Below are 25,330 nucleotides of genomic sequence, written 5' to 3'. Positions count from 1 at the left end.
TGAATTCCGAAAGGTAATCAAGCACCAACCCATTCGGCTACGGCGGCTACAAATACTGCCTTTTAATATGTATGGCGGATTTATAGCACCCACGTACAAATAAAAGCACTACTTGATCAAATCTGAGTGTATTATTTTTTTATCATCGTTTATATCAGCATGCGATAAAAATCACTTTATTTTGCTATCCAGGAGAAATTTCATGTGCACGTGAATACATAGATTTTACGTTGTAACGCTGCGTACTCAGTTTTTCGTCAATTCAAGTTTTCAGAGGACTTTGAAATTTCATAAGTGCAAACCTAAACAGAGGTATCCACTGCGTATACTTTACTTCATAGGAGAAATGTTGAACTATTCCTGAATTGAGGTGTGGTGTACTACATATAGTTACCTTTAATATGTATGTTTTCTCAAAGTAATTCATCAAATTTTGTACTTGCGAAAATTAAACAAAATCTTTATTTAATAGCTGGATACATCCTCTTTCGTTTGACATCCATTGCTGACGACGGCAGTGTGACGCGCAGTTAAAATCTGTTTTCTAAGCTCGATTTCGTAACCAATAAGTAAAGGAGTCAGAAAAACTTTGTTTTCTGCACCGTCCATGCGCTTTCATCAACAGCTAAATATAAAATAACTTCATTTGCTGCTATTTAGTAAACGTTGATTGGCGAATGAGAGAGAAACAGAGAGGTGAGAAAATGCGGAAGGGGTTGCCAAGGTAACCTTTTGCAACATCCATATTCATATAACTTTTACTAGTAGTCTGGTCTGGTGGTGAACGAGGACAAAACGAAGTATCTCCTGTCTTCAAACAAACAGTCGGCGCACTCGCCTATCGGCACCCACGTCACTGTTGACAGTTATAATTTCGAGGTTGTAAAAGACTTCGTGTATTTAGGAACCAGGATTAACACCGAAAACAATGTCTACTTTGAAATCCAACGTAGAATCTCTCTTGTCAACAAGTGCTACTTTGGACTAAGTAGGTAACTGAGCAGTAAAATCCTCTCTCGACGAACAAAACTAACACTTTACAAGGCTCTCATCATGCCCGTCCTAACATATGGTGCAGATGCTTGGACGATGACAACACCCCACCAAGTCCACGGCGACCCTCTTTACCAGCTAGACGAAGGAGGTCAAGCTGTCCCTTAAGGTAAAAGTTGACGACCCACCAATTCAGACGGTAAACAACCCCATAATTTTGGGTGTAACCTTTGACAGCTTGCTTTCCTTCTCTGCGCATGCAACCACAATTGCCAGTAAAGTCCAGAATCGCAACAAGGTCCTCAAATCGCTTGCCGGCAGCACTTGGGGCAAAGACAAAGAACTGTTGCTTTCAACATTTAAGGCAATTGGTCGGCCGGTTCTGAACTATGCTGCGCCTGTCTGGTCGCCTGGAACTAGTGACACGCAGTGGATAAAACTACAGACATGTCAAAATACTGCCATTCGGACAGCGACCGGTTGCCTTCTGATGTCCCCCATTCAACACCTACACAACGAGCACAAATGCTCCCAGTAGTGGAGCATCACAAACACCTGCTTGAGCCTGAGCCGCCTCCCAGGCACGTCAGGAGACACCTTTTAGACTAAGCTGACGAAATCCAGGACAAAATTGACCGCAATCTACTGGACCGGAGAGTATTTAGACAGTCAATAAACGACATACACCGGGAGACCGCCACCACCTTCATGAACTCCTGTCCTGTGAATACCGTAATCGGAGTCCAACCACCACCTATTGCAGATGAAGAGCTCCAGCTTCCCCAACTACGTTCTGGATACTGTAGCAGGTTAAACTCCTACGGCATGTAAAGGTACCCCGGACGACACTAACCACCTCTTCACATGCCCTCTAAAACCGACTCATCTAACACCCTCTCCCTCTGGACCCAACCTGTCGAAACAGCATGTTTCCTAGGCCTACCCCTAGGTGAGCTAGACGAAGACAATCGGTGATATGCCCTACACTGACGGGGCTACCATTACTGTTAAAACAACAACAATGACAACATCCGATGAAACGAAGCCTGGAGTGTTTGAGAGAAAGATTCTGCGTAAGAACCTTTGGATCCTTTGCACGTTGGCAACGGTGAATATCGCAGGTGATGGAACGATGAGCTGTATGAGCTTTACGACGACATAGACATAGCACAGCGAATAAAGATCCAGTGGCTACGTTGGCTGGGTCATGTCGTCCGAATGGAAACAAACGCTCCGGCTTTGAAAGTATTCGATGCGGTACCAGCTGGTGGTAGCAGAGGAAGAGGAAGGTCTCCTCTGCGTTGGAAAGATCAGGTGGAGAAAGACTTGGCTTCACTTGGTGTGTCCAACGCATCTCTCATCTAGATACCTTATAGTGCCTGTCATATAACTCGAATTGAACGTATCCAAAAAGTTTTCAATAGTTTTGCTCTACGTTCCCTTAGTTTTCCTGATCCTACACCCTCAATGTATTCTAGATGCCTTCTCATCATTTTGAAATCTCTACAGTATCTTGAATTTCTTTGTTTTCATCTTTGATATTATTGAAGGTGTTGTAGATTGCCTCTGCTGGAGCGAATTTATCTTTGTACTCATCTAGAGCGTTTCATAATTAAATTTTTTGTTATTATATTACATCTCTTATACCAAAACTCTTTGAAAAGCTTGCATTACAAATGCCAAGAAAATTTCATCGGTAATGTTTATAAGGGCAGCCACCGAAGCCAAATGCATTGCTGCATGCCCATTATTCGGGAATGCGTAGGTTCGAATCTCCGGGCACGAAACAGCAAGTGATAGGAAAGTTGTTTTATTGCGGTCGCTCCTCGGCAAGCAATTCTGATCCTCCGAGTGTATTTCTGCCATGAAAAAGCTCCTCGTGAAAGATACCTACCCTTCGAAGCTGGCTCAAAACTGTAGGTCCCAATTTTTCAATTTAAGTAATGAACCGCTTGCACGTTGTATAAAAAGTCTTCTCAATTTTGTAAATAAATTCCATAGATTTACGTTTTTATTAAATAATCGCGGATACACTTTCCTGTCCCTATATATTTTTTATAAATGAATAAAATTTGTTTTTTAATAAAATTCATAAAATTAAAAATAAAAATAATAATTTTTTTATAAGGCTCACAAAAAAAAAGCAATTTCAAATAGAAATTAAATTTTATATACAAATTTCTCATTTTTAGAGTCCTTAAATCTACCATTTTGGATACATTAAATATACTTTTGTAAGTTGCCAGTGATCCCACAACAAAATTTGCATTCAAATTTAATACAATCAATTTGTTCACTATTTTTGCTCACCATTTGAAGGCAGCTTATCAAAAAACTTTTATAATTATTGTATACTTTGTTCGATCCTTTCTGTTTTTAGTATTTGACGATCCATTAAAAGGTTAAATTCTCGCACTTAGAGTTTGTTGGCAACAACTAAGTATATGGAAAGGCTTTATTTGTAAAAGTGTAGCTGATAAAATCATCAATCTAGTAAAAGAACTGTACATGGACGCCCACTTTCGAGTGAGTTATCAAAACACCTTAAGTAGCGATATCAAATTGCACACAGGAGTAAGGCAAGGATGTATGCTGCTCCGCGCTTTTTTAACTTGGTCCTGGACATAACAATGCAGCAAGTTTCCGCTGAAGAAAAAAATGTTCTGGGGCTTGGGCGGAATTCTTGAATACCTCCACTATGCGGACGATATTGGTCTGTTTGCGCACAAACACACACATATACAATCTAAGTTGGAGGCGGTAGGGGCATTCACAGCTCAGGCATGTCTAAAAATTAACTTAGCCAAAACAAAGATGATGTGCACCAATACCACAAAAACTCCACCATAGCGAATATGCGATACTAATATCGAAGAAGTACAAGAATTTTGTTATCCCGGGAATGTCTTCAATGTGTAGCTGGATATCGAATGGCCGTGTAGTAGGTAGGTTGGACAGGGTGTGTCTCATACGGATACGAGATTGGAACAGGTCTATGTGTGACATACACTGCCTACAAGTTCTTATCAAACGCAGTCTTCGTAGGACACAATCTCTGAGTTATGACAAAACAAATACCTGAAATGGATTGACCATATTTTACGGAAATCCAATAGAAACATCTCTACTGAAGTTCTAGACTGACACCCACAAGGAAGTTGCAGATGCGGCAGACCATCCAACACGTGAAGGTAGCTATTTGAAACATGGCGCTACAAGCAGACCGCTCTTGCCCCCAAGGTGAAAGTCCTAGCTTTGAATTAATCTGATTTTAAATTTTTTGTTGAGGTCTTGTGTCAACTAGGAACGACGAAAAAATATATATGAAAGTATATATATTAGGCCGGGTCGATTTGTAGGGAGGTAAACAAATCGCCCATTGCTCTGTGAAAATCCTATTATAGGGATCAAAATAAGAAACTTTGCCGAAGGAACCATACCTGTAAAACGAATTCTGATGTCCCCCAATTTGGGTCGAACTTTTTAGTTTCTTTTCTATAACTCACTTAAATTAATTTTTTCATTTACATATGTTCTGACTAAATACATTTCTTAAGAGAAAAAATAGATATTATTATAAATAAGTAATAAATATTTCTATAAACAAATAAAAATAAAGAAAAAACATAGCCATTTAGCTGATTTTTTCATGTAAAGCCCAAAAATGGTGATATTTTTAAATTGGTATGGTTCCATCGGCAAGGTTTCTTATTTTGATCCCTAGAATACGATTTTCACAGAGCAGTGAGCGATTTTTAAATCGACCCGCCCTAGTATACATATATATATATATAATGTAAAGGGATGTATTTTTTCTCTCCCAACACATTTCTGTCATGAAAAATCTACAGAACAAAAAGAAAATTTTTCTGCCTGGAGGCGAAAAGAGATTTATATGCCTGCCTTTCCAAACCCAAATCAACAAAAGCAGATCTTTCGCAGAAAATATTTTGTGATATGTTAATTTCTTTTTATTCTTTTTTAGACTATTGGTACTACAGAGTTTGTAAACTCATAAAAGTAATTTAAACGATTTATGAAGTAGTTCTTCTGCAAAAAAACCTTCAAGATTTTCGCCTAAACGGGTACATTCACAAGCAAAACTGCCACATTTGGCGTACTGAAAATCCACCGGCCATCAAGAGAGAACTATGCAGCCACCACAAGTTACTATTTGATGAAGTTTTAGGGCTCGCGTAGTCCTCGGACCGTATCTCTTTTAACATGATGATGTAGTGTAATGGTAATGTAATGGACGGCACGATGAACGGTGACGTGGTATAAACTTTTTATAACCTGAATAAGGCAGCATGACATACTATATACAATGACAATATGTGATTTCAACAGAACACTTCTACTTGCCTCAGACCGCATAAAACAATGCTCCTCTTCCGAACGAAGTTCTAGGAAACGAGGAGATGAAATGGTTGCAGGGATCATCTGATTTCAGTACACTGAACTTTTTCTTCTGAAACTACTTGAAGAGTGTGATTGAACCAAATAAGCTCGAGATGGTTTTAGAGCTGAAGAACGCAAGCATACGCGTCATAAATAATAAACAGCTCGAATTATGCAAAGAAGTGATGGAAATTTTTGATATGGAATTTAACGATATTGTGTCTCATGATGATATAAAAATACATATATTGTATACAATTTCGACAATATTTGTTGTGTTTTATTTGTAAAAGAATCATCCTGCATTACAATTTTTTATCGAGGAATTTATAGAAAAAATACGCTGTAAGAAGTTGCTTTAGAAATTATATCTAGCCCATTTAAGTACATTCTTATTTAAAATTGCTTCAATAAATTTTAGATTTTTAAGTTTCCAAGAAAAAGAAAAAAAATTCTATATATAATATTATTGTTATATGTGTTTTTTGTTGTATTTGTTGTTTTTAACATATTTAATTTTCTGCTGCAAGAGTAACACTTCATTATTAATAAATTACCATTTCCGTGGTTTTTTTTCATTTCTCACACTCACCTCGAGCTTCTGAAACCCCAACTCCAAATCGTACGCATCCAATTGTTCGCTGTGTCTGCGGCGATGACGCACTCCGTCGCCAGTCGTCGCCGCCGACGCCATAGCCTCGGCCAACGCACTTTCGGCGGCTGTCGTATATATGGCCATATCCGTGCCGCCCTCGATGCCGATACCACTACGGCCACCAAAACCCCCAACACCACCACCACCACCAGCAGCATCGTCTTCTTCATCCGCACCATTAGCACCGTCACCACAGCCACGAGCATTGCTGTCATCGTCCGCCGAGACGTATTTATCGCGATCACGTTGTCCGCGCGATTTCTGTAAAACTGTTTGTCTGCAACGTGTTCCACAAGCGATTGCCGATATTTTACTAGCATAATAGTACATAGCCATGTGTCACGTTTGGATTGAGGTCCGGACGCGTTGGCCGGACATTTGTGTTTACTGGCGGAATATTGATGGCGTGCGACATGTGCGGGGTAAATGGCAAAATGGTTGGGTACACTGGTGTGGGGCCATGTTTGGCTAGTTGCCACAGATTTATTATTTACATAAGGTTTAAAAATTTATTAAAATTTCTTTGCTGAATTATTAATTGAATTTATATAAATATTTACATGGATTTTTTATTGACCTTTTTTGCTTTCAATTAATTGCGTTGCACTAAAGCTTTTTCGTTTTGACTAAACATTTTGTCACTATTGTCGCTTAATTATAATAAATTTAAATTTGATTTATTAGTACTGGGATATTAATTTGTGCAGCAAATGTTTTTTTCTTTTTGTTTTTGTTGATTGCCGGTTCTTTTACTTGCATTTTTGCAGTTTACGCCTTCATTTCATGAAACTTTTTCCACTGACATGAATTTGAAATCACCTGTAGAAAAAGAGAAAATTTCATTATATTTTATGCAAATTTACCTCTCTTGTACACACATAAATACATACATACATATGTGCAATATATAATACACTTATGCCTTTAATTTAGTTGCCATATGACTTGTTAAAAAGTAGCTCTAATTTCATTTTTTCCTAAGTGACAAACTCAAAAAGAGACCAAACAAAGAATAACAAAAAAAGATTAGAAGAAAAATAAATGAATTTAACTGCTCCAGAATGAAAATATTTTAAAGCTTCAAGAAGTAAATATTTAGTCAATCAATTCACGTACACAGCAAGCAGGCCATGGCAATCAACAAGTCAAAACTGCCAGAATCAGTGGAAGGCTTTAATCCTTTGCAGCATGAATATTTAAAATAAACTGTGTAAATACAACAACCGCACGTGATGCTTGTCTTCTCATGGATGTATATATGTAAGTGTGTGTATATTTGAATACATGAAAATGGGTTGGGGTGCATCACAGTCGTAGCCATAATTGAGTTGACTGAGTTTTTGAAGGAGCAGACTATTTTTTTTATTTATTAAATAATCCATTTTTGTATTAGAAATGTCTTCAAAAAATTCTATTGCCTATAAAAATAACATTATATTATATTTCATATATACATACATAAGTTACCACGCCCCAGTCACATTTGCTGCGACGGTTGCCTGTTACACGTGTCGCAGTGTCAGCACCTTCTAGTTTCATCGCATAGTGTAAGGCAGTGGTCGCCAACCCGTCGATCGCGAGCTACCGGTAGCTCGCAAAGGCAATTCTGGTAGCTCGCGCTGCTCACGTTGCAAAAAATCCAAAAGTCTGAAAATCATACCAGTGTTAGCAAATTTCAGAAATTTTCATAATAAATAGATAAACAGCGGCAACACTGCGGTAAGCGATTTCGCGCCGACAAACACGACGCGAAGTCGCGTCTCCCTTCTAGGATCGGCTGGAACCGATTAGCGTGTTCGAGAATTTTTTGGCTTTATATATACGCAATGCACATCGACATTGCGCTCAGTTTAATACTGAATGGCATTATCAACGTTCTGCGTGCAGCGGTTGGGTTAGAGTTCGAAACATTGTGGCAAGCAGTACTAAGAAGGCGAAGACATACCATTTCCATTCGGAATGGGAAGAACAATACTTCTTCACAAAAGTTAAAGGCAAAAGTGGTTGTTTGTTATGTAATACATCTGTGTCAGTTCCTAAAAAAGGAAATATTGAGAGGCATCATAAAACTGTACATTCGAATTTTGAGAAGGCATTCCCGTTAAATTCTGCCACCAGAAAAGAAAAACTGAAACATTTAAAAATCCAGTTAATTGGACAACAGTCAATATTTTTGAAAACAATCGACAAAAATAAGGCTGCAACTGAAGCATCTTATCGTGTTTCCCAGATAATTGCACAAAAGAAAAAACCTTATGAAGACGGGGAAATCATAAAACAAGCATTTTTGGAAGCTGAAGATTCTTTATTCGCCAACTTTAGAAATAAAAACGAAATAGTGTCTGCTATAAAATCTATGCAACTTTCTGCTAATACAGTGATGAGGCGAGTAGAAGTAATGAGTAATGATATTTTTTTACAGTTAAGAAGTGACTTAGATAACTGTATTTATTTTTCACTGCAACTGGATGAATCAACAGATGTAGTTGACACCGCACAGATGGCCATATTTGTCAGGATGGCTTTTAGTGATTTTACAATTAAAGAAGATCTTTTGAAGTTTATTCCACTCAAAGGCCATACTACTGGGCTAGAGCTGTTTTCTCATTTAAAAAATCTCATCTCTTCTGAGAAAATTCCAATATGAAAAATGGTAGGCTTGACAACTGACGGTGCTCCAGCTATGGTGGGTTGTGATAAGGGGCTCGTGGCGCTATGTCATAAGGATGAAAGTTTTCCACAATTTCTTAGTTACCACTGTATTATACATCAGCAAGCATTATGTGGAAATTTTCTAAACTTGAACAACGTTATGAAACTGGTGGTGAAAATTGTGAACAAGATTAGAGCTCAAGCGTTACAAAGAAGATTATTTAAAACCTTGGCTGATGAAATTGACTGTCAATACGGAGAGCTACTTCTTCACTCTGAAGTGCGATGGTTAAACAGAGGACGAGTGCTCAAATGTTTCAATGATGTCCTGCCTGCATTACTCCAATTTTTCAAAGAACGCGATGAACCGATTCCTGAACTGGAAAATTCGACTTGGCTCAGAGATTTTGGTTTTCTTGTGGACATTACAGAGAAATTAAATGAGCTTAACTTGCAGCTTCAAGCCAGGGATAAAGAATTAGCGGAAATGATTTCTGATATAAATGCATTTACTACAAAACTTGAATTTTGGGAACAAAACCCAAAAAACCGCGATACTAAGCATTTTCCTATTCTTTCCGAAAAGATATCCAAAAATCTATTAGAGCCCTATGACAGTAAATATCATATGGAAATAGTTTCTAACTTGAAGGAAAACTTCAAAAATCGTTTCAAGGATTTCAGCAAAATTGCTTTAGAGACGCAATTTGTTGTTTCACCCTTCATGGACATTGATATACAACAGTTTGCAACTTGTGTTATGAACAACTTTGGCAAAGACATTGCTGTGACAGAAATGGAACTGATTGCCTTTCAAAGTGACTTGACTTTAAAATCTTTAGGTTCAAATACAAAATGTATATGGACTTTAGTAAGTAAAGATAAGTATTCAGTTTTATGTCGTGTTGCGTTGAAAGTGAAAGCGTTATTCAGTTCAACTTATTTGTGTGAATCTTCTTTTTCCAATATGAAATTTATTAAAAATAAACACCGCAATCGGCTTACAGATATACATTTGGATAACTGTATTCGAATGACTGTATCAAATTATACTGCAAATATTAAAAAAATTATCGATGAGTCAGAATGTCAACCTTCTCATTAAATATGCTCTTTTTATTTGCCCATATTTTATTTATATAATAATGTACTATTACTGTTTTGTTGTTTTTTTAAGTCGCTTTTGATTTGCCATTATGAGTGCAAAAAATTTTGTTACGATTGATAGGTGTGAACCTGGATGTAGTTATGCATTTGTATAAGCACTATAAGTCATAAGTTTATTATATATAGACCGTATATTAGTAAAATAAATACATGTATTGTATGTCGAATATAACTGTGTATTATTTAATTTATGTTGGCTTGTACAAGTAGCTCGCTGTTTATTTCAAAATCTTGAAAGTAGCTCAACACACTGAAAAGGTTGGCGACCACTGGTGTAAGGGGACACATTTAACTTCACCACATTCTGAAATGAGAGACATTACCAACTGCATTCTATAATACATGCGTAGAAATCAAGGTCAAAGCCTGTCTCAGACAACAGGTTATAAACCGGTTATGCGAGAACTGCGCCCCTGCCGGCTAACGAAGGTGGCAAGTAAGCAACGGCCACAGCGATCAGGTAGTCGAGTTCGGGACGGGCTGCCGGAAAGCACAATTAGGTTTAAGATTAAAATTATAAATACAGTTTAAGAGTGGATCCTTATTAAGATTTGTTTTCTTTTAGGCGGCTGGCCCATTCATCGGAGGTTCTTAACTTATATAATTGGCGCTTACATCCGCTTTTCTGGTATTTGGCCAAGCTCCTCCTTCAATATGTGGGTTGCGTTGTTAGGTTTTTCCACAAATGGAGGGACCTACACTTTCTTTTCTTGACAGAAATACACTCGGAGGTTTCCCATTGCCTACCAAAGAGCAACGCTTTTAACAAAAACTGTTTCCTTATTTGACATTTAATGGTAGGCGTTTCGAACGCGGGCACTACCGAATGGTAGTTACCTACAAGCCCGTTGGGCTTCCGCGGCCGTGATGATAAAAATCGGATCATCAAAATATAGCAATTATTTTTAATGAAATTTTTTCCAGTCAGGCAGTCACTTACCATTTTTGAGGTTATTACAGTTAATGGAAGGCCTTTCAAGGCCACCTGACTATCTGAAAGCATATAGTCATTTCAAACGGATACATTCCCACACACATATTATATTTCGATGGCATGTATTTCTGCCACCCCTGATCCATCCATCTTCTAATTTCAACCCGTCAGTAAACCGTATCTGGGAGTCAGTTTTGAAGATGATATATTTATTTCTCCTGGCCGTAAGTTTTATAATAAGAACTTGGAAGTTCTAGAGGAGACTGTGTTTCGCTGATTATATATATTAAATTATACCTATAAAGAATAGGAGTATGCCTTCTCAGATCTTTAAATATGTTTTGATATCCTCACCTTTTAGATCGGAGATGCCTTTCAATCTTAAAGCGCTCAAACTTGCTTCTTTACCAATTAAAATGGGAAACGACGGTATGCAACTCATGATGCAACATAGCCTCAAATATTTGTAATTAAAAGTCATCTTTTTGCACTTTAAGTCTAGAATCTGAGATTAAATTTATAATCAGTATTTTAAAAACCTTCGGAAAAGTGTCGTGTGGATATTGATTCAAAACTTATGTCGGCTTCTGTAATTGAAGATTTAAAATATCCAAAAGTATTCCATACGGCAGCCGCCGTAGCCGAATGGATTGGTGCGTGATTACCATTCGGAATTCACAGAGACGTCGTTGGTTCGAATCTCGGTGAAAGCAAAATTAATAAAAACATTTTTCTAATAGCGGTCGCCCCTCGGCAGGTAATGGCAAATCTCCGAGTGTATTTCTGCCATGAAAAAGCTCCTCATAAAAATATCTGCCGTTCGAAGTCGGCTTGAAACTGTAGGTAACTCCATTTGTGGAACAACATCAAGACGCACACCACAAATAGGAGGAGGAGCTCGGCCAAACACCTAACAGAAGTGTACGCGCCAATTATTATTATTTTTTTTTTATTCCACTGGGAAGCAGCTGGTGGTGGTGGTGAAAGAAAAAAAATGTATCTTTTTATTACTAAGATGTAGTAGGGAAGGATTGGCACAGTTACTGCGCCACTTCGAGTCCTTTTTGCGTCAACTGCATGGCTCTTGCGGGACTATGATTCGTGGTTCTTACTTCTTTCCTACGCCTGGTGATATAGCAGGCCTTGATATCAAAAATTTGATGAACTTCATCAGCAGCATAAAGCTGCACAACCGCAATCAGTCACCAATTGTAATACACAAATATTCAACCTCTCCTTCTTTCCACCACCCTCTCGGCCCTCTCCTTTCGTCCTATCGGTTTCCTTTACCTAGTTTCCCTGACAATGGTATCACAAAAGATGAACTTTATTTATAAGTCCTAGTGAGCCCACTCTCTGGGCAACCATTATAACCTAACCTCCTGCGCCAATCGAGGAAGAAGAGACACATTTTAATTGGCTTAGTTGATGAAAAGTAAAGTCGATGAGGTAGAGCGAATTATTTTCACGACTTCCAGAATGACAAGATCAAGGCAGTGAATCAATGGCTGTACGTAAATTTTCATTTTAAATGTATCTACATCAACAACTGCGTCATCTGCCACTCAATCCATCGCTCATTACAGCAACTCCATAAAAATGTTGAATCAAAGCCTACTCTCACTGTGAAAGACTTTCTCTCCGTCAAATGTGCAAAAACTACACTTCCAGCCGTTCACTAGTTATGTAGTAGGCTATAAAAGTGTGTCAATCGAAAATTTTGAAATGTCTGCTCCTTTTAGACCGAGCGTCCCTCTGGCTACGGCTATGGCACATACTCGTAAATAGGTTGAGAAAGGGATACTAAAACATAAGGTTGAAAATCTATAAGTGCTTTTACTTGCCAGCCCGATTGTAAATTCTGAGCTTATGGCCACACATTCACACATGCCTACATACCAGCAAATAAATATTTAAAGCACACATAAACACATACACACACAATCAGTTGTGTATTATGCCGTAATAAATTTCATATGCACATAAGTAGTTGCGGTCGACAGCCACAAAGTAACCGCATTCAACAGTCAGAACCGACTGGCAATTGGCTGCGAAGTTTAAGGAATTGAAGGATGTTGTGGACAGCAGTTAAGCTGGCAGTTGGCAAGTCAGTAAGGCAATTTGTGTGTTGAAGTGATTTCTGTCATAGCTTTTAAATTAAGTTTACGAACAACGCATTTGAAATGAGTTAAAGCTACGTTGGCAGTGATGTGTGCAGTTAAGGGCATAAATGGTGAAAGTCAGATGAGTAGTAAGCAGCAAAGCAAAGCGTTTGTTGGCCTTTTTTACTAAGGCTTAGATTTATAAAATGTGATATGTGCCCGCATTAGCCGAGCATCTTTGTGCGTGACTACAGTTTGTTCCTGGTTCAATGCCTATTGTGAACATGAAAGGTCAAGTGATAGGCAGATGTGGTTTATTTTTAAAAGCAGTCACCTCTGCTCCCACAAAAAAGCTCTGAACAAAGGAAATGACAAATTACCGCGTGCGTTTATGCCATGAAGAAGCATCGTACAAATTTTTGCTTCAGCAGCATATTTACGAAAATTAGAACGCTCCAGAGAAGATTAGCATGGCCCCAGTGCAAGTATGATATCGAAATCGTGATATCGAAACTTTTGCACCGATTGACTACACAGAAATATCCAATCGCTTGTACTGGATATTAAGTCAAATATTCATTCGTCTATGAACTTAAAATGAAAAACCAAAACAGAAATATTATTGTAATGAAGTTTTTTAATCTGGTAGATAATTTCATGGCATTTACTTTGTTGTCTACGAGTTACATGATCCATTTGATTAGTTAAATTTGTGACTACATTTTCCGTTCACAAATAACAAAGGTCAACAAGTTGGGAACAACGACGAATCGACATTTCGACAACACTTCGCGCTACAGCAGCGATATTCTCTTAAGTACGCATATTTCTTTATCTTCTTGATGGTATTGAATTGCGAAGAGTAAAACTAGTGCGCAAATGATCAATAACTGCGCGAATTGTTTGCTCACTAGTCCGATTGTATTGGCTGTAAAATGGATGAAGTGCTTTATGAACTAAGCGAACAGATATATTTCGTTCAAAGTAAATTTCCACTGTTAAAAAGCATTGCTCTGGTGTTAAACGATTCATGATGACTTGCCAAACCCTACAGAACAGAAATGTCAGCACAGTTTGCCATTATCAGCTATCAAACCATAGTTCTCATGCAACTGCAAAAACACCCGATATTTAAAATAAATATTTATACAGCATATTTATTCAAAATTGCAAGTATAGACGGTACTGTATTAATAAAAAATGAAATTACGGGAAAATGAGAGCAGATGTCGGTCAAATAGTTAGCAAAGGATGTCAGCATCAACTATAAATCAATAGATGGAACAGAAGATGTGGGCAGTTATTGCATCCAAAGTGTAGCGATATGTTACCATCAAGGAGCTAATATTATTATATAAGTATATAATATAATAGGAACGAAAAGTTTTGACTATTTATTTCCTTTTTATATTTTTTTTTTATAAAAATATCAACAATATCAAAAAATTCAACAAATTTCAAACTTCTAGTAAAACTATGTGTAAAAATTAAAAAAAAAAAAACAAAATGTTTAATATTCGGCAAGTTTAAAGTCGCTCAGAACTCGTGTTGATTTGTGACAAATTTTGTTTTTGTTGACGGTGCTATGCATTTCCTTCTACATAACGAGTTCTTAAAATTCTTTTTATAAGCTCTTCTTGCTGGCGCTCTAAGATAATTCAATGAGATCGAGCTACGTTCCGCTTGACTTTTCGGTTTAGAGATTAAATTTTATAATTCTCGCAACTCTTTTTTTTATTAATTAAGGGGGAAGTCTACGGTGACAAGGGAAAAAACAGGCTTATTTTCCGGATTTTATTTCTAACAAAATATTGCTCGTACATAAAATCTATTTAAACTCTTATCTTTATTACATATTTAAGTTTTTGAAAAAAAAAATTTAAGTCAAAATATTCAAAATGGCCGCTGTGGCACTTCTGCAAGCGCAGGTCCGCTTTTCTTAGGTGCCTAAACGGTGTACATGAAATCTTACGTTTCGGTGATCTAAAACAAAAAAACAAAATATTGTTATCATATACATAGTATTGACTCTCGTCTGACGTAGGATTATGTCGATAAAAAATTTTGGCGTTGAAAAAAAATTCTTGAAATTTTTTTCCTTTTTTTTTGCCTAAAATTGATGTTTATAACAATTTAACAAATAACGATATCAAAAAAATCCTATGTCAGACGAGAGACACTATTACAGAGAATATATAATTAAATTTTTAAGCTGATTCATTTATCAGAACTCGAGATATCGTGTACACCGTATACAAAAACTTAGTTTCGAGAAAAATGCGTTTAAAGGAAGGAATGTGCCGCAGGTACGCGCTTTGGAGCGCTTCGAGAAAAGGTCGAAATTTCAACGAAGAAAAATTTAGCCAGCTGTAACACATATTGTACCTTATTTAAGAGGGTTCAAAGTATTTTTTAAGCTAATAAAAAAAAATCGATTTTTTGAAAAATTCACAGTAGACTTCCCCCTTAATTTAACTTAAGTTCTTATTAGCTCTAAGTGGTTTGTAAAAACTATATATTTGAAATAAACGGAATATGAAAAATGCTCAATGCCGTCAACAAAACAATTTTTATTTAAAATTCGCTGCAAAAAACTATACTATTTCAATAGAAATTTGTTGAATGTTGTTAAAAAAGTCTCAAATTTTGAGGTAAAAAAATAAAAATAAAATGAATTAAAAATAAATAAATAACCAACACTTGGCAATTGGTCGCGCTGCTACTATTTTGACTGCCACTGTAAATTCTTTGTGCTTACGGCCTTTATTAGATGTTTGGCCCAGCTCCTCCTCCTAATTGCGCCGTGCGCCTTGATATTTTTCCACGGGGCTTAAAGTTGTATGCCTTTTATATGGCAGAAATACACTCGGAGGTTTCCTATTTCCTGCCGTAGGGTGACCGCTATTATCCTTACTGTATATTCTGTCACTTAGTTTTCATGCACTAATCAATTCGGTTATGGCGGCCGTCGCACATATTTATATACAAGTGGTCAAAATAGTAAGCACACGATATTTTGATCAGTTTTGATTATTTTCATAATTTTTTTTTTTTAAACTAGTTCATTCTTTAACCTCATCATCATAGCATCACAGATCGGAGTGAATTATTGCTTCCGCAATTTCTACTCATATACATACATACGCTTGCGAAGCAAATACCTTTGTGCTTAATTAGGCCTCGCCCATAAATCACGCAGGCATTAAAACTTCGAATATTATTCTCTGGGGAACAATTTCATGGCAAGAAATGAAGCTCAGTAGAAAAATCTCACGCATCTCGTATGAAATCTGGCTCGTGTATAAAATTAGGCCCTTGCGTGTGGTGTTACCACGCACAAGCTCAGCCATTGAGGCATGCAGGAGCTCATCAATGGCTAGATAAGTTAAATTGACTTGTTATTGAATGCAGTATATAAATTAAATGGACGAATTGCTAAATTATGAGAATTTTTGTCTTGAATGTTTTTGTGACTACATGCCTATAAGTATTAGGGCGGGTAGATTTGAGCAATAGAAAAGGTCTTTTTATGTAGCATAACAAATAAAAAGAAGAAATAGAACCTTCTGAGGAATTCTTCATAAATTATATATCACGGTGTTGAAAACTTGGAAAATTTAAGCACAAGAATTTTCATCACTTAAATTTCGCTCCTCAAAGATCTTATAAAACCTGGTGTGCTTTCTATTTTTCCTAATGGTTAATGGCAATATGGAATAGTTTCGACAATTCTCTACCAATAGGTGTCTCCAATTACGTTTTCTAAATATCTATTTAGTACAATTTCAAGTATGCATCGTTACTCCCTTAAATAGTAACTACGAAATAATAATATTTAATTAATTGATAACTCATATTTGATATTTGTGAACTAGAGAGCTGCAGTATACAAATAGACAAGCAATGGGGTGAGTAAAGCTCAAAATAAAAATTTACATCACTCAAAATAATTTTTTTTTATTTAGTAAAAACAATATTTGGTGACTCATTTTGTGCCACCTTGTATCATTCTTGATATAAATGATGTGAATAAATGATGTGAGGGAAGAAATTCTGATTTTTTTCCGTTAGATGTATTTAGTGAGCCATATCTCACGGGTTATACTATAAAGCCATTTAGAAGTTTGGAAAAAGTTCTCTGATAGTTTTGTGTTTGGTGAGGGTTGTTCCAAAATAAACATAAAAAAGAGAAAATTCGACACATATTATTCGTTGCATGATGCTGGGTTCAAGATGCATGCCTTCGTACGGGTGATACACGAATTTAAGCACAATAACTTTTTGGGCCAAATTAATGCCTGCGTTTTTTTTTTGCTAAAACGTTAGTAAAGTCAATTCAGTTTTGTATCCAATGGTTACTAAGAATGAAACAAATTTCACATTCGAGAACAACAGCCGAAAAATGTAGTAGTTGAATCCGGTGAGATGACCCAAAGGACCGGTCATAGGCAATATTCTTTGCTTTGTAATTCGTCCGTAATAGACTTTTTATTCATAGAGTAAATAAGTAAATGAATAAGTAAATAAACAATTAAATGAATCAACACAATTTAGACCAACAATTCACCGGTTGAATAGAAATGGCTGGAATTGTTAAATAGGAAAGATGTTGTGATTCACTAACATAATGGCAGACCTCGCACATCTTTAACGATGCGCCAGAAGTTTATAGAGCTATGAGGTGGGATTATACGCTCTCATCTGGCACAAAGCGGCTCTCTCACTTTTTAAAGCAATTGCGGAGTTTTCTTAGCAAACAAATCTAGCCTCAGGAGGCTGAGTTGGTGAGCTTTTTTTACTAAGACATGCAGAAGACATCTTCAAGTGGGGAATTTCGAAAATTACTTCAAAATAAGGAAAAGAATCGAACTAAATGGCTTTTATTTCATTTCCATCGAAAAATTCAAATTATACAAGGTGGCAAAAAATTAATCACACTATCGGAAGATTTGTAATTTTTGCAAATGGCGTCGTACGTCAGTCATATTTGACAATTGTGAACTAAGCAACTGCAGTACACAAACACCCAAGCAATGAAGCACGTAAAGATTCAAATAAGGATTTTTAAGGATTTTTTTGCGTTGTCTTATAAAAGTTATTTAAAAACAAAATTGGATGATTATTTTTGCGCCACCTTGTATTTATGTCAGCTCCAATATAATGCGAAAATATGCTCGAATTTTTTGATTATATTTGATCAAAAATATTTAAATTTATATTAATGAAAGCAAACACAAATTCCTGCGAATTCATAGAGAATATTTTTAAAATGTTTGAACTAACTAAATACTATAAAAGTGAAAGAAGTCATGCCAAAAAAGCAAACAATTCTCTTCACCTTGTGTTCACTGGCGACTGCTTCGCCCAAAAATGTTACGGTTTCGTTAGAATTATAGCAAATGCGAGTATATGGTAAAGTTGGAGTAGATTTGTATTACATGAAATTTTTATTATGTACATATGTATTTGGTGAATGCAGCAACCGAAATACGGCAAAGGAAATGGCAGTGGATCGGCCTCATGCTGAGAAAGAGCGACGACAACGTTGCTAAACAGGCCCTGCGTTGGAATCCTTTTCAGCAAGCCGGTGCAGGAATTGGCAGATCGACTACCACCTGGCGACGCTATACAGATGCAGAAATGGAATCTCTTGATCCAACGCGGAAAGAACTGGTTTAGCTAGCCCTTAACACGTTCGTTGGCGAAGAGGAGTAGTTGACGTTCTATGCTCCAGATATGAGTTGAACGAACCTATATATGATATGCGAGTATATGTATTTTAAGTACTTGAACTCGAACGCAGACCCAATTGATATTAGCTTTATCATTTATCAGTAAGGTGAACAAAAAACGTTCCATTCTAATGCATGTACTTATAAACCTGTATACACTCAGCCCCTATACATTAACATATTTATTCATATGTTTATTTGCTAACTTAAATCCACTTGGGCTTTTCTCGAAATAAGTCTAAATCACTATAGAGAAAGAAGGGTGTGTAGTTTCGCAAAACAAAAAATGTCTTCCCACACCCCGTACACGCATCTTCTATTGGCATTTTGCTAGTAAGAAATTTCCCATTTCCGTTTTGTGTTTGCCTGTATGTCGTATGCAGAGCATTCAGTACATTCTGTCAAATAAGTACCGGGTGAGTACTAAAAGTTCGTGGTAACAGGTCTGATTTGTAAATTTTGAAACACCAAAATGATAGAAAGAGTACTTTTTAATAGCTCTTGCCATTCGGCAGACAATTGCAAACCTCCGAGTGTTTCACACGTTTTCGCTTATTTCACACGTTTTCTTACGCTCATCCAATCAGTCGCTGTTCAGACAGCAAAGAAGTAACATAAGCGGTAGTTGTGTTGATTTTTTCTTATATCACCAACACAACCTCAGTTTTCTCCGACCTCAGTCGTAAACAAGTCGCTGTCATAACCTTTATTACATCACCAAATCAGCTGATTCCTTCAAATTAATTTGCTTAGAGCCGAAGGTCACAGAACTTTGCTAAGTAGTACTTTTCGTGAGGAATGAAAGAAAGCATTTATAATAATAGTTTTCAAAGATGCCAACAAAAATGATGTGTCTAACTATCGGTCTATTTTCAAACTTACCACAATTGCGAAGGTTGAGTGCCAAGCGGGTTAGACGAAAAATCGTAGCTGCAGCATTTTTTTTGCTAGAATGCAGGGTGAAAGTAGAATATATTAGTTTCTGAGCAACCCTCAACCGTTTTGATGTTTATTTTGGATTTGACGAAGCTGAAAATACCACTGTCATGCGATCTGCGAACGAGGAAGTATTCGAGTGAATTTAAAAAAATGTTTTGGTCCTATCTTCACAATTTTGCCATACAGGGCCATGTCGTACAAAAACACGGGAGATATAAAAAAAAGATTACAAAATTAAAAATGACCAACAAAGCAGAGCAGGGAACGCTCATAAATATAAGTTAAGGGGTGTAAGAGGATTTAGAAATCTGAGGAAGCAGCTATCAGCATTCTATAACCTCAATTCCTACTCTGACCTTCACATGGAGCACCCTGTTAACCTGAGCAACCATAGCTGAAGACGAGGTATCCAATCCTGGTAGGACCCATGGTCAGTACTAACGAGAGGGAAGTTTCGAAGGAGGACTACTTTGACATATGCAATTTAAAGGTCTCCCGAAGTTCGCAGCGTCCGCTTCGGGGAGAGTGGCTTAAAAAGGCGTTTATTCTGTTGCGACAGCATGCACGTCGGATTTGGAGGTGCAGAATTTTTTTTATAAGAATACTTATACAACTGAAATAGCAGAGACTTTTTTCCATTCCGAGGCAAAAGGAGTTGATGATGATGAAGTATAAGATACCGTACACGTTTTCCGATTTGACTTATTACTGGCGTTCAATTTGAGTTTTGAGTTTTAGTGTATTAAGAGACTTATGGCATAACTACATGGCAAATATTTTTGTGGTACATTTTAACCCGTTATATTCCTTTGTTACTAGTATTTATAACCCTTTCCCTCAAAATAGACAGGTACTACTTTTCGCTGCTCAATTTACGGTACTTTTTTAACAATCTTTAATGGTCCTTACTCATTCAGTATTTTGCATGAGTTGCACAAATTCCGCAAATATGCGCACATACATACATACATATGTATGCATAAAAACAAGATTCTTATATAAGCCACAAGCTCAGTAGCAATTTTTCGCTTACGCGTGGCTTTACTTACTTAATAAAAACGTATTGGATATTCGTTTATTTCGAATGCGCTTTTTTACTTTTTGTTCAATTCGCTCGCCACGCAACGCGACGCCTAATATTTGTAACTTTTTCAATTTCCCTATATTACGCGAAAGTTCGCTGAAACTACAACTTGTTCGATTACTAACAACAAACAAAACAAAAAACACACAAGCCAGGAAAATAATTTTTCTGCTTCCATATCCTTTTTGCCCCTTCATGGGATTCATATTTTGTATAACTTTTTGCGCGTACTTGGCAATATTTTCCATTTTAAAATTTTCGCCTCAAGCAGCTTCCTCTTAGCTCCTGCCAATGTGCCTATAGTGATAAAAAAAGGATTGACTGTCCTTAAGCCGGTTACTTTGAGTTGTCAGCAACGAGGCTAGATAACCCTTGGCTTTCGCTTTGAGTTTCGGTTTACTTAGGCGTTTAAAATGGCATTAACATCAATGTTTTTTTGTTGTTCGTTTTTTTTTTTGCTGTTGCTACGAAAGCAGTGTACTTATGCAAAGTGTCAATTTTGTTGTGCGCCTGTCAGTTAAGTTGACACTTTCTCTTTCACTGCTGTGACCCTTTTTAACTTTTGAATGCATGTGTGTGTGTGTGCACGTAAACGATAAGTGTGTGGGTTGGCATGCTTAACTCTATTTTTGGGGAATTATGGCTAATGCTTGTTTGTAGTAAGTATCAAAAACCGTTGTGCGTGCAGATGATAGAAGGCATTATGTGGGAATTTTTTCCGCTTAATTTGAAATAACTTTTATTTGTTGTGAGAAAGGTAGAAAATTATGTGTTATGGAATAGAAAATGTGTGACTACACAGGGTTTTCAGCAAACCCAATTGCGGCAACAGTGAGATAAAAATAATCAAATGCTTTTTAATGGCTTTTATGAAAGTAAAAAATTACATTCGGCGATAACATATTTTTCGAAACCTGCTGGAAATTGAATAATACAAGGTTGTTCAATGAGCTTTGGGCTCGATAAGAGCTACTAGCCTACATTCTTTATGTGACGCTATGTGAAGTTTTACAATCTGCCGCATTCGCTAAAAATTGAACGAAAACACATTCTAATGCGACTTTCTCATCAACATTTTTTTTCGAGAGGATAAAGTGAGATATGGCTCTATCACCATGAACTTAAATCAAAACAAGAGGCTATTGAGGGCTCCGAAACGAGCTCGAGTCCAAACATCGGCCGAGAAGGTGCAGCATCAGATTTTTTGATGCGAAAGAAATTTTGATTTTGGATTACTTGCAAATCCTAAAATTCTAAATATTATTGTAGCCTTTTACACCAACTGAAGGAAAAAGTTCCTCAACAGGTACCCAATTTGCAAAATAAAAATTTTCTCCTCACGAAAATGCGCAGTATCATAAAATCATTTTGACAATGGCTCGAATTGTTGGAGCATCCACCGTATTCTCAAGATTTGGCCCCTGGCGACTTTCATTTGCTGCCAGATCTAAAAAATTCAAGCGACGAAAGCGTTTTTCATCAAATGGTGAAGTCATAACAGCTGTGGAAGCGTATTTCGCAGCCCTTCAAAGTTCTCACTTAAGGGTTGGAATTCATAAATTGGAATATCATTGGAACAAGTGCGGTGAAGTTCAGGAAGACTATACGGAATAATAAACTGTATTTAAAACCATTAAATTGCATTTTTCTTATCGAACTTCAAAACTTATTGAACACCTAGTAGCTTGACAATTCACAGCTCACCCCTTCCCCGTAATGTTCCACGTTATCAAACAAATCTATGGGCAGCTATTGTTTACAAATACATGGTGGCGCAAAAGTAATCACCCTATTAGAAAATTTATAATTTTTGCAAATGGTGTCACAAGTCGATCATATTTGACACTTGTGAATTAGGCAGCATGCATAGAAACTCTCCGGCTTTAAAAGTATTCGATGCGGTACCAGCTGGTGGTAGCAGAGGAAGCGGACGCCATTTCAAGGCGTCAAAACTAATAAAAAATTAAATAATTCAAAAATACAATTAACATAGTTTTGTAGAGCAGAAAGGGTTCTATTGAATGAATCCTTACCCTTTGCAAAACAGCAAATAAATCGTTGTAAAATACAAGAAAATATAAAAAACACTATGAAATTTTTCTCCGACCCAATGTTATTCTCCAGGACTGCTTCGGTATAAGCAATTGTCAGAATCTTGTTATTTTAGAATTGGCGCGTGCATCTTTTATCATCTGCTTGATCGAGCTTCCTTTGGGTTATTTGTCTTAATTTCGTCTTATCAATGAAGACACCTACAGATTTATGTTGTCTCCGAATGGCAGTGGCCGGTTTCTGGGAAAAGCAAAAATACACCTAGAGGCTTGACATTGCTTGAAATGGGCGACTGCTATTGAAAAAAACTTTTCATTTCACTAAATGTGTACAGTGGCCCTCGAAGCTACTACCTGCCGAAAGATATGTAGATAGATAGATAGATAGCCAGGGTTACCATGGAGAGTATAAAGATAAATCAAAAAAAAAAAAAATAATAATGATAAAGAGCAATAAATATACAGTAGCTACTAAATTATGCTATTAAAATTGGAATCGTACAAAAAACGTCTTGCACTGCTGGGCTCGAAGGTTTAAAAAGTTAAATTGATGAAGTGAAGAGAATTTTGATTGGCAGTAGAATACTTTACTGATTATTAGGTGACTAATGAACAACAAAATTATTGCTCTAAGACTGGATATGTATAAGTACAAGTGAACGGTGTTTTACAACATCGCATATGTGCCTGCAAACATTTTCATGAGCTCGTTGCGCAAATTATTTGCCATTCTGTCTCTTTGTGTATTTCTGTTTAACTTTTCCCAAATATCTCCCGAAGCGCAACCTCACTCTGTCGACTGTGAAAAGTCATAAAAATGTATGGCCTCAAGTGCGTACATACACGAGCATACACGAGCATACCAATGTATGTATGTATATATAACACAGTAAGTGGTAGAGAAGTAGTACGGTTGTGACTGTATTAGTGACTGTATGCTTTGTTGCGATTAAACCATGAATGAATGACATTTGCCAGGAATGCAAGTGAAAAAAAGGAAAATAAAATGCAAAATATTGTATAAAACGCAAAGAAGAAGAAAAAAAACAGAGAAACATCATACAAAATGCAAATAAATAAACAGCAGCGGGAAAGACGATATGCAATGTTGTTGCAGGGAGCGAGTTTTTGCAAGGCAAATGTCATGCATATTCTGACAGGCTAACCGGCTGAAGTGGTGGGAATGCGAGCGGAAGATTTCGAATGAAGTGAACAAGCAAGTGAAGAGAGTGAAGCTGATGAAAACGAATTTGATATAGCGCTCTGGTTGCGTGAGTGCGGACAATGCGAGCAATTCGAATGAGTGACAGTGGACAAGCGATGAAGCCTTTGCGTAGCACTTTTGCTTCTACATATAATCGTGAACACAAACACACATGCACGTACTCTACTTGAGCTAGAGCTGGGGCGTTCATAGTTAGTTAGTAGTTGTTGGTTAAACACAATGTACAAACAAAAAATATCTTCCAACAACAAATGTCTAAAGTAGTCTGGCTTTACGCACTACACAGCCTGACTCGTTGGAGTCTGCGAGCTCTATGATTGCAAGTACGCTACACTGATCCGTCGAAATGGATTATCCAAAGCGCTTAATATTCGCAAACGTACAGAAATATTTGCACAACAAGGCAACGGTCATGTTGGCCCACATGCTCAGTCGTAGTACTTAGCGTATGATGAATGCCAATTGCAAAAAGGAGCGTATAGAAAAAATGGCCTTCCGCGCTCATCCGTTCATTCGCTGGTGGACTGCCTCAATGGTTGCATTCTGTTGAATTCTGGGTCAGGAGTTGTTTGCGTAAGTTTTATTGTCAACATAGTTGTAGGAGAAATGGCATGCTATCGCACACACGCACAGGCTGCCATGGATCGCTTTCGTTACGTGCATACCTAAATTCTAGCGCTTTCAAATTGTTTTGTTCTCATTTCGCATTTCGCATTTGTTTTGTTTGTTTGCTTTTGTTTAGTTGTCTGTGTGTGGGCATACTTAATGCATTTTTAATGATTCGTGCAACACGCGTCTGCCAGGTAGTCAGCGTGATGTATGCTTATATCAACGCTGACCCAATGACATGATACAATAAGCAGTCATACCCTGCAGGAAGAATCTAACACGAATTGGTGCAACATTGATACATTGACCAGGGAGTCCATATTTCGCCCATACAGTCGGGAAGTGTGGTTTGTCGACCTCAAGAAATCGAAGTTATTGTGTCACTTTTTAATTTTAGGGCGAGAGTAAGGTAATTAATGAAAAAGTGGTTTGTTTTAAGCATTTTTTTGGTGATATAAATAGTACTAGTTTATTTATCCCATTTCTGCATAATGTACTGCTATAGGGCTAGGTGACGTGGTCCGAAGCGATTTCAGCAACAAAAAAGAGCTCCAAACTTTTATAAACTGCGCTTTAATAGCTATACTACACTTACGGTGACCAGATAATAAGGTTTCTAATGACGAGCTCCTTGCTCGAAGCGAACAAAGTCCGGTTGAGATGGAAATACGCGAACAAAATCGGAAATGGATAGGCCATACAATTCGTGAACCTGTGACTGAGATCAGCAGAATGTCAATAGAGTAGAATCCGCAAGGCTCTCTCCGAAAATAACGGCTGAAAGGC

General features: G+C 37.1%; 1 protein-coding gene and 1 pseudogene across 1 annotated transcript in view; one reads left to right on the top strand and one right to left on the bottom strand.

Annotated features, from left to right (window-relative positions):
- LOC129248830 (uncharacterized) overlaps positions 1-6,385 on the bottom strand; it is a 243,814-nt gene extending 237,429 nt beyond the window's left edge. The window contains exon 1 of the mRNA XM_054888441.1: positions 5,952-6,385. Coding sequence (XP_054744416.1) covers positions 5,952-6,385 — 434 coding nt within the window. The remainder of the gene's footprint in view (positions 1-5,951) is intronic.
- A 6,938-nt stretch (positions 6,386-13,323) lies between these two features.
- On the top strand, positions 13,324-13,422 carry LOC129249630 (U6 spliceosomal RNA; annotated as a pseudogene).
- The last annotated feature ends 11,908 nt before the right edge of the window (positions 13,423-25,330 follow it).

The sequence above is a fragment of the Anastrepha obliqua genome, chromosome 5 (assembly GCF_027943255.1).
Source record: "Anastrepha obliqua isolate idAnaObli1 chromosome 5, idAnaObli1_1.0, whole genome shotgun sequence".
NCBI classification, from domain to species: domain Eukaryota; kingdom Metazoa; phylum Arthropoda; class Insecta; order Diptera; family Tephritidae; genus Anastrepha; species Anastrepha obliqua.
The sequence above is the reverse complement of the archived record's forward strand: the minus strand, read 5'-3'. Positions and strand labels throughout refer to the sequence as shown.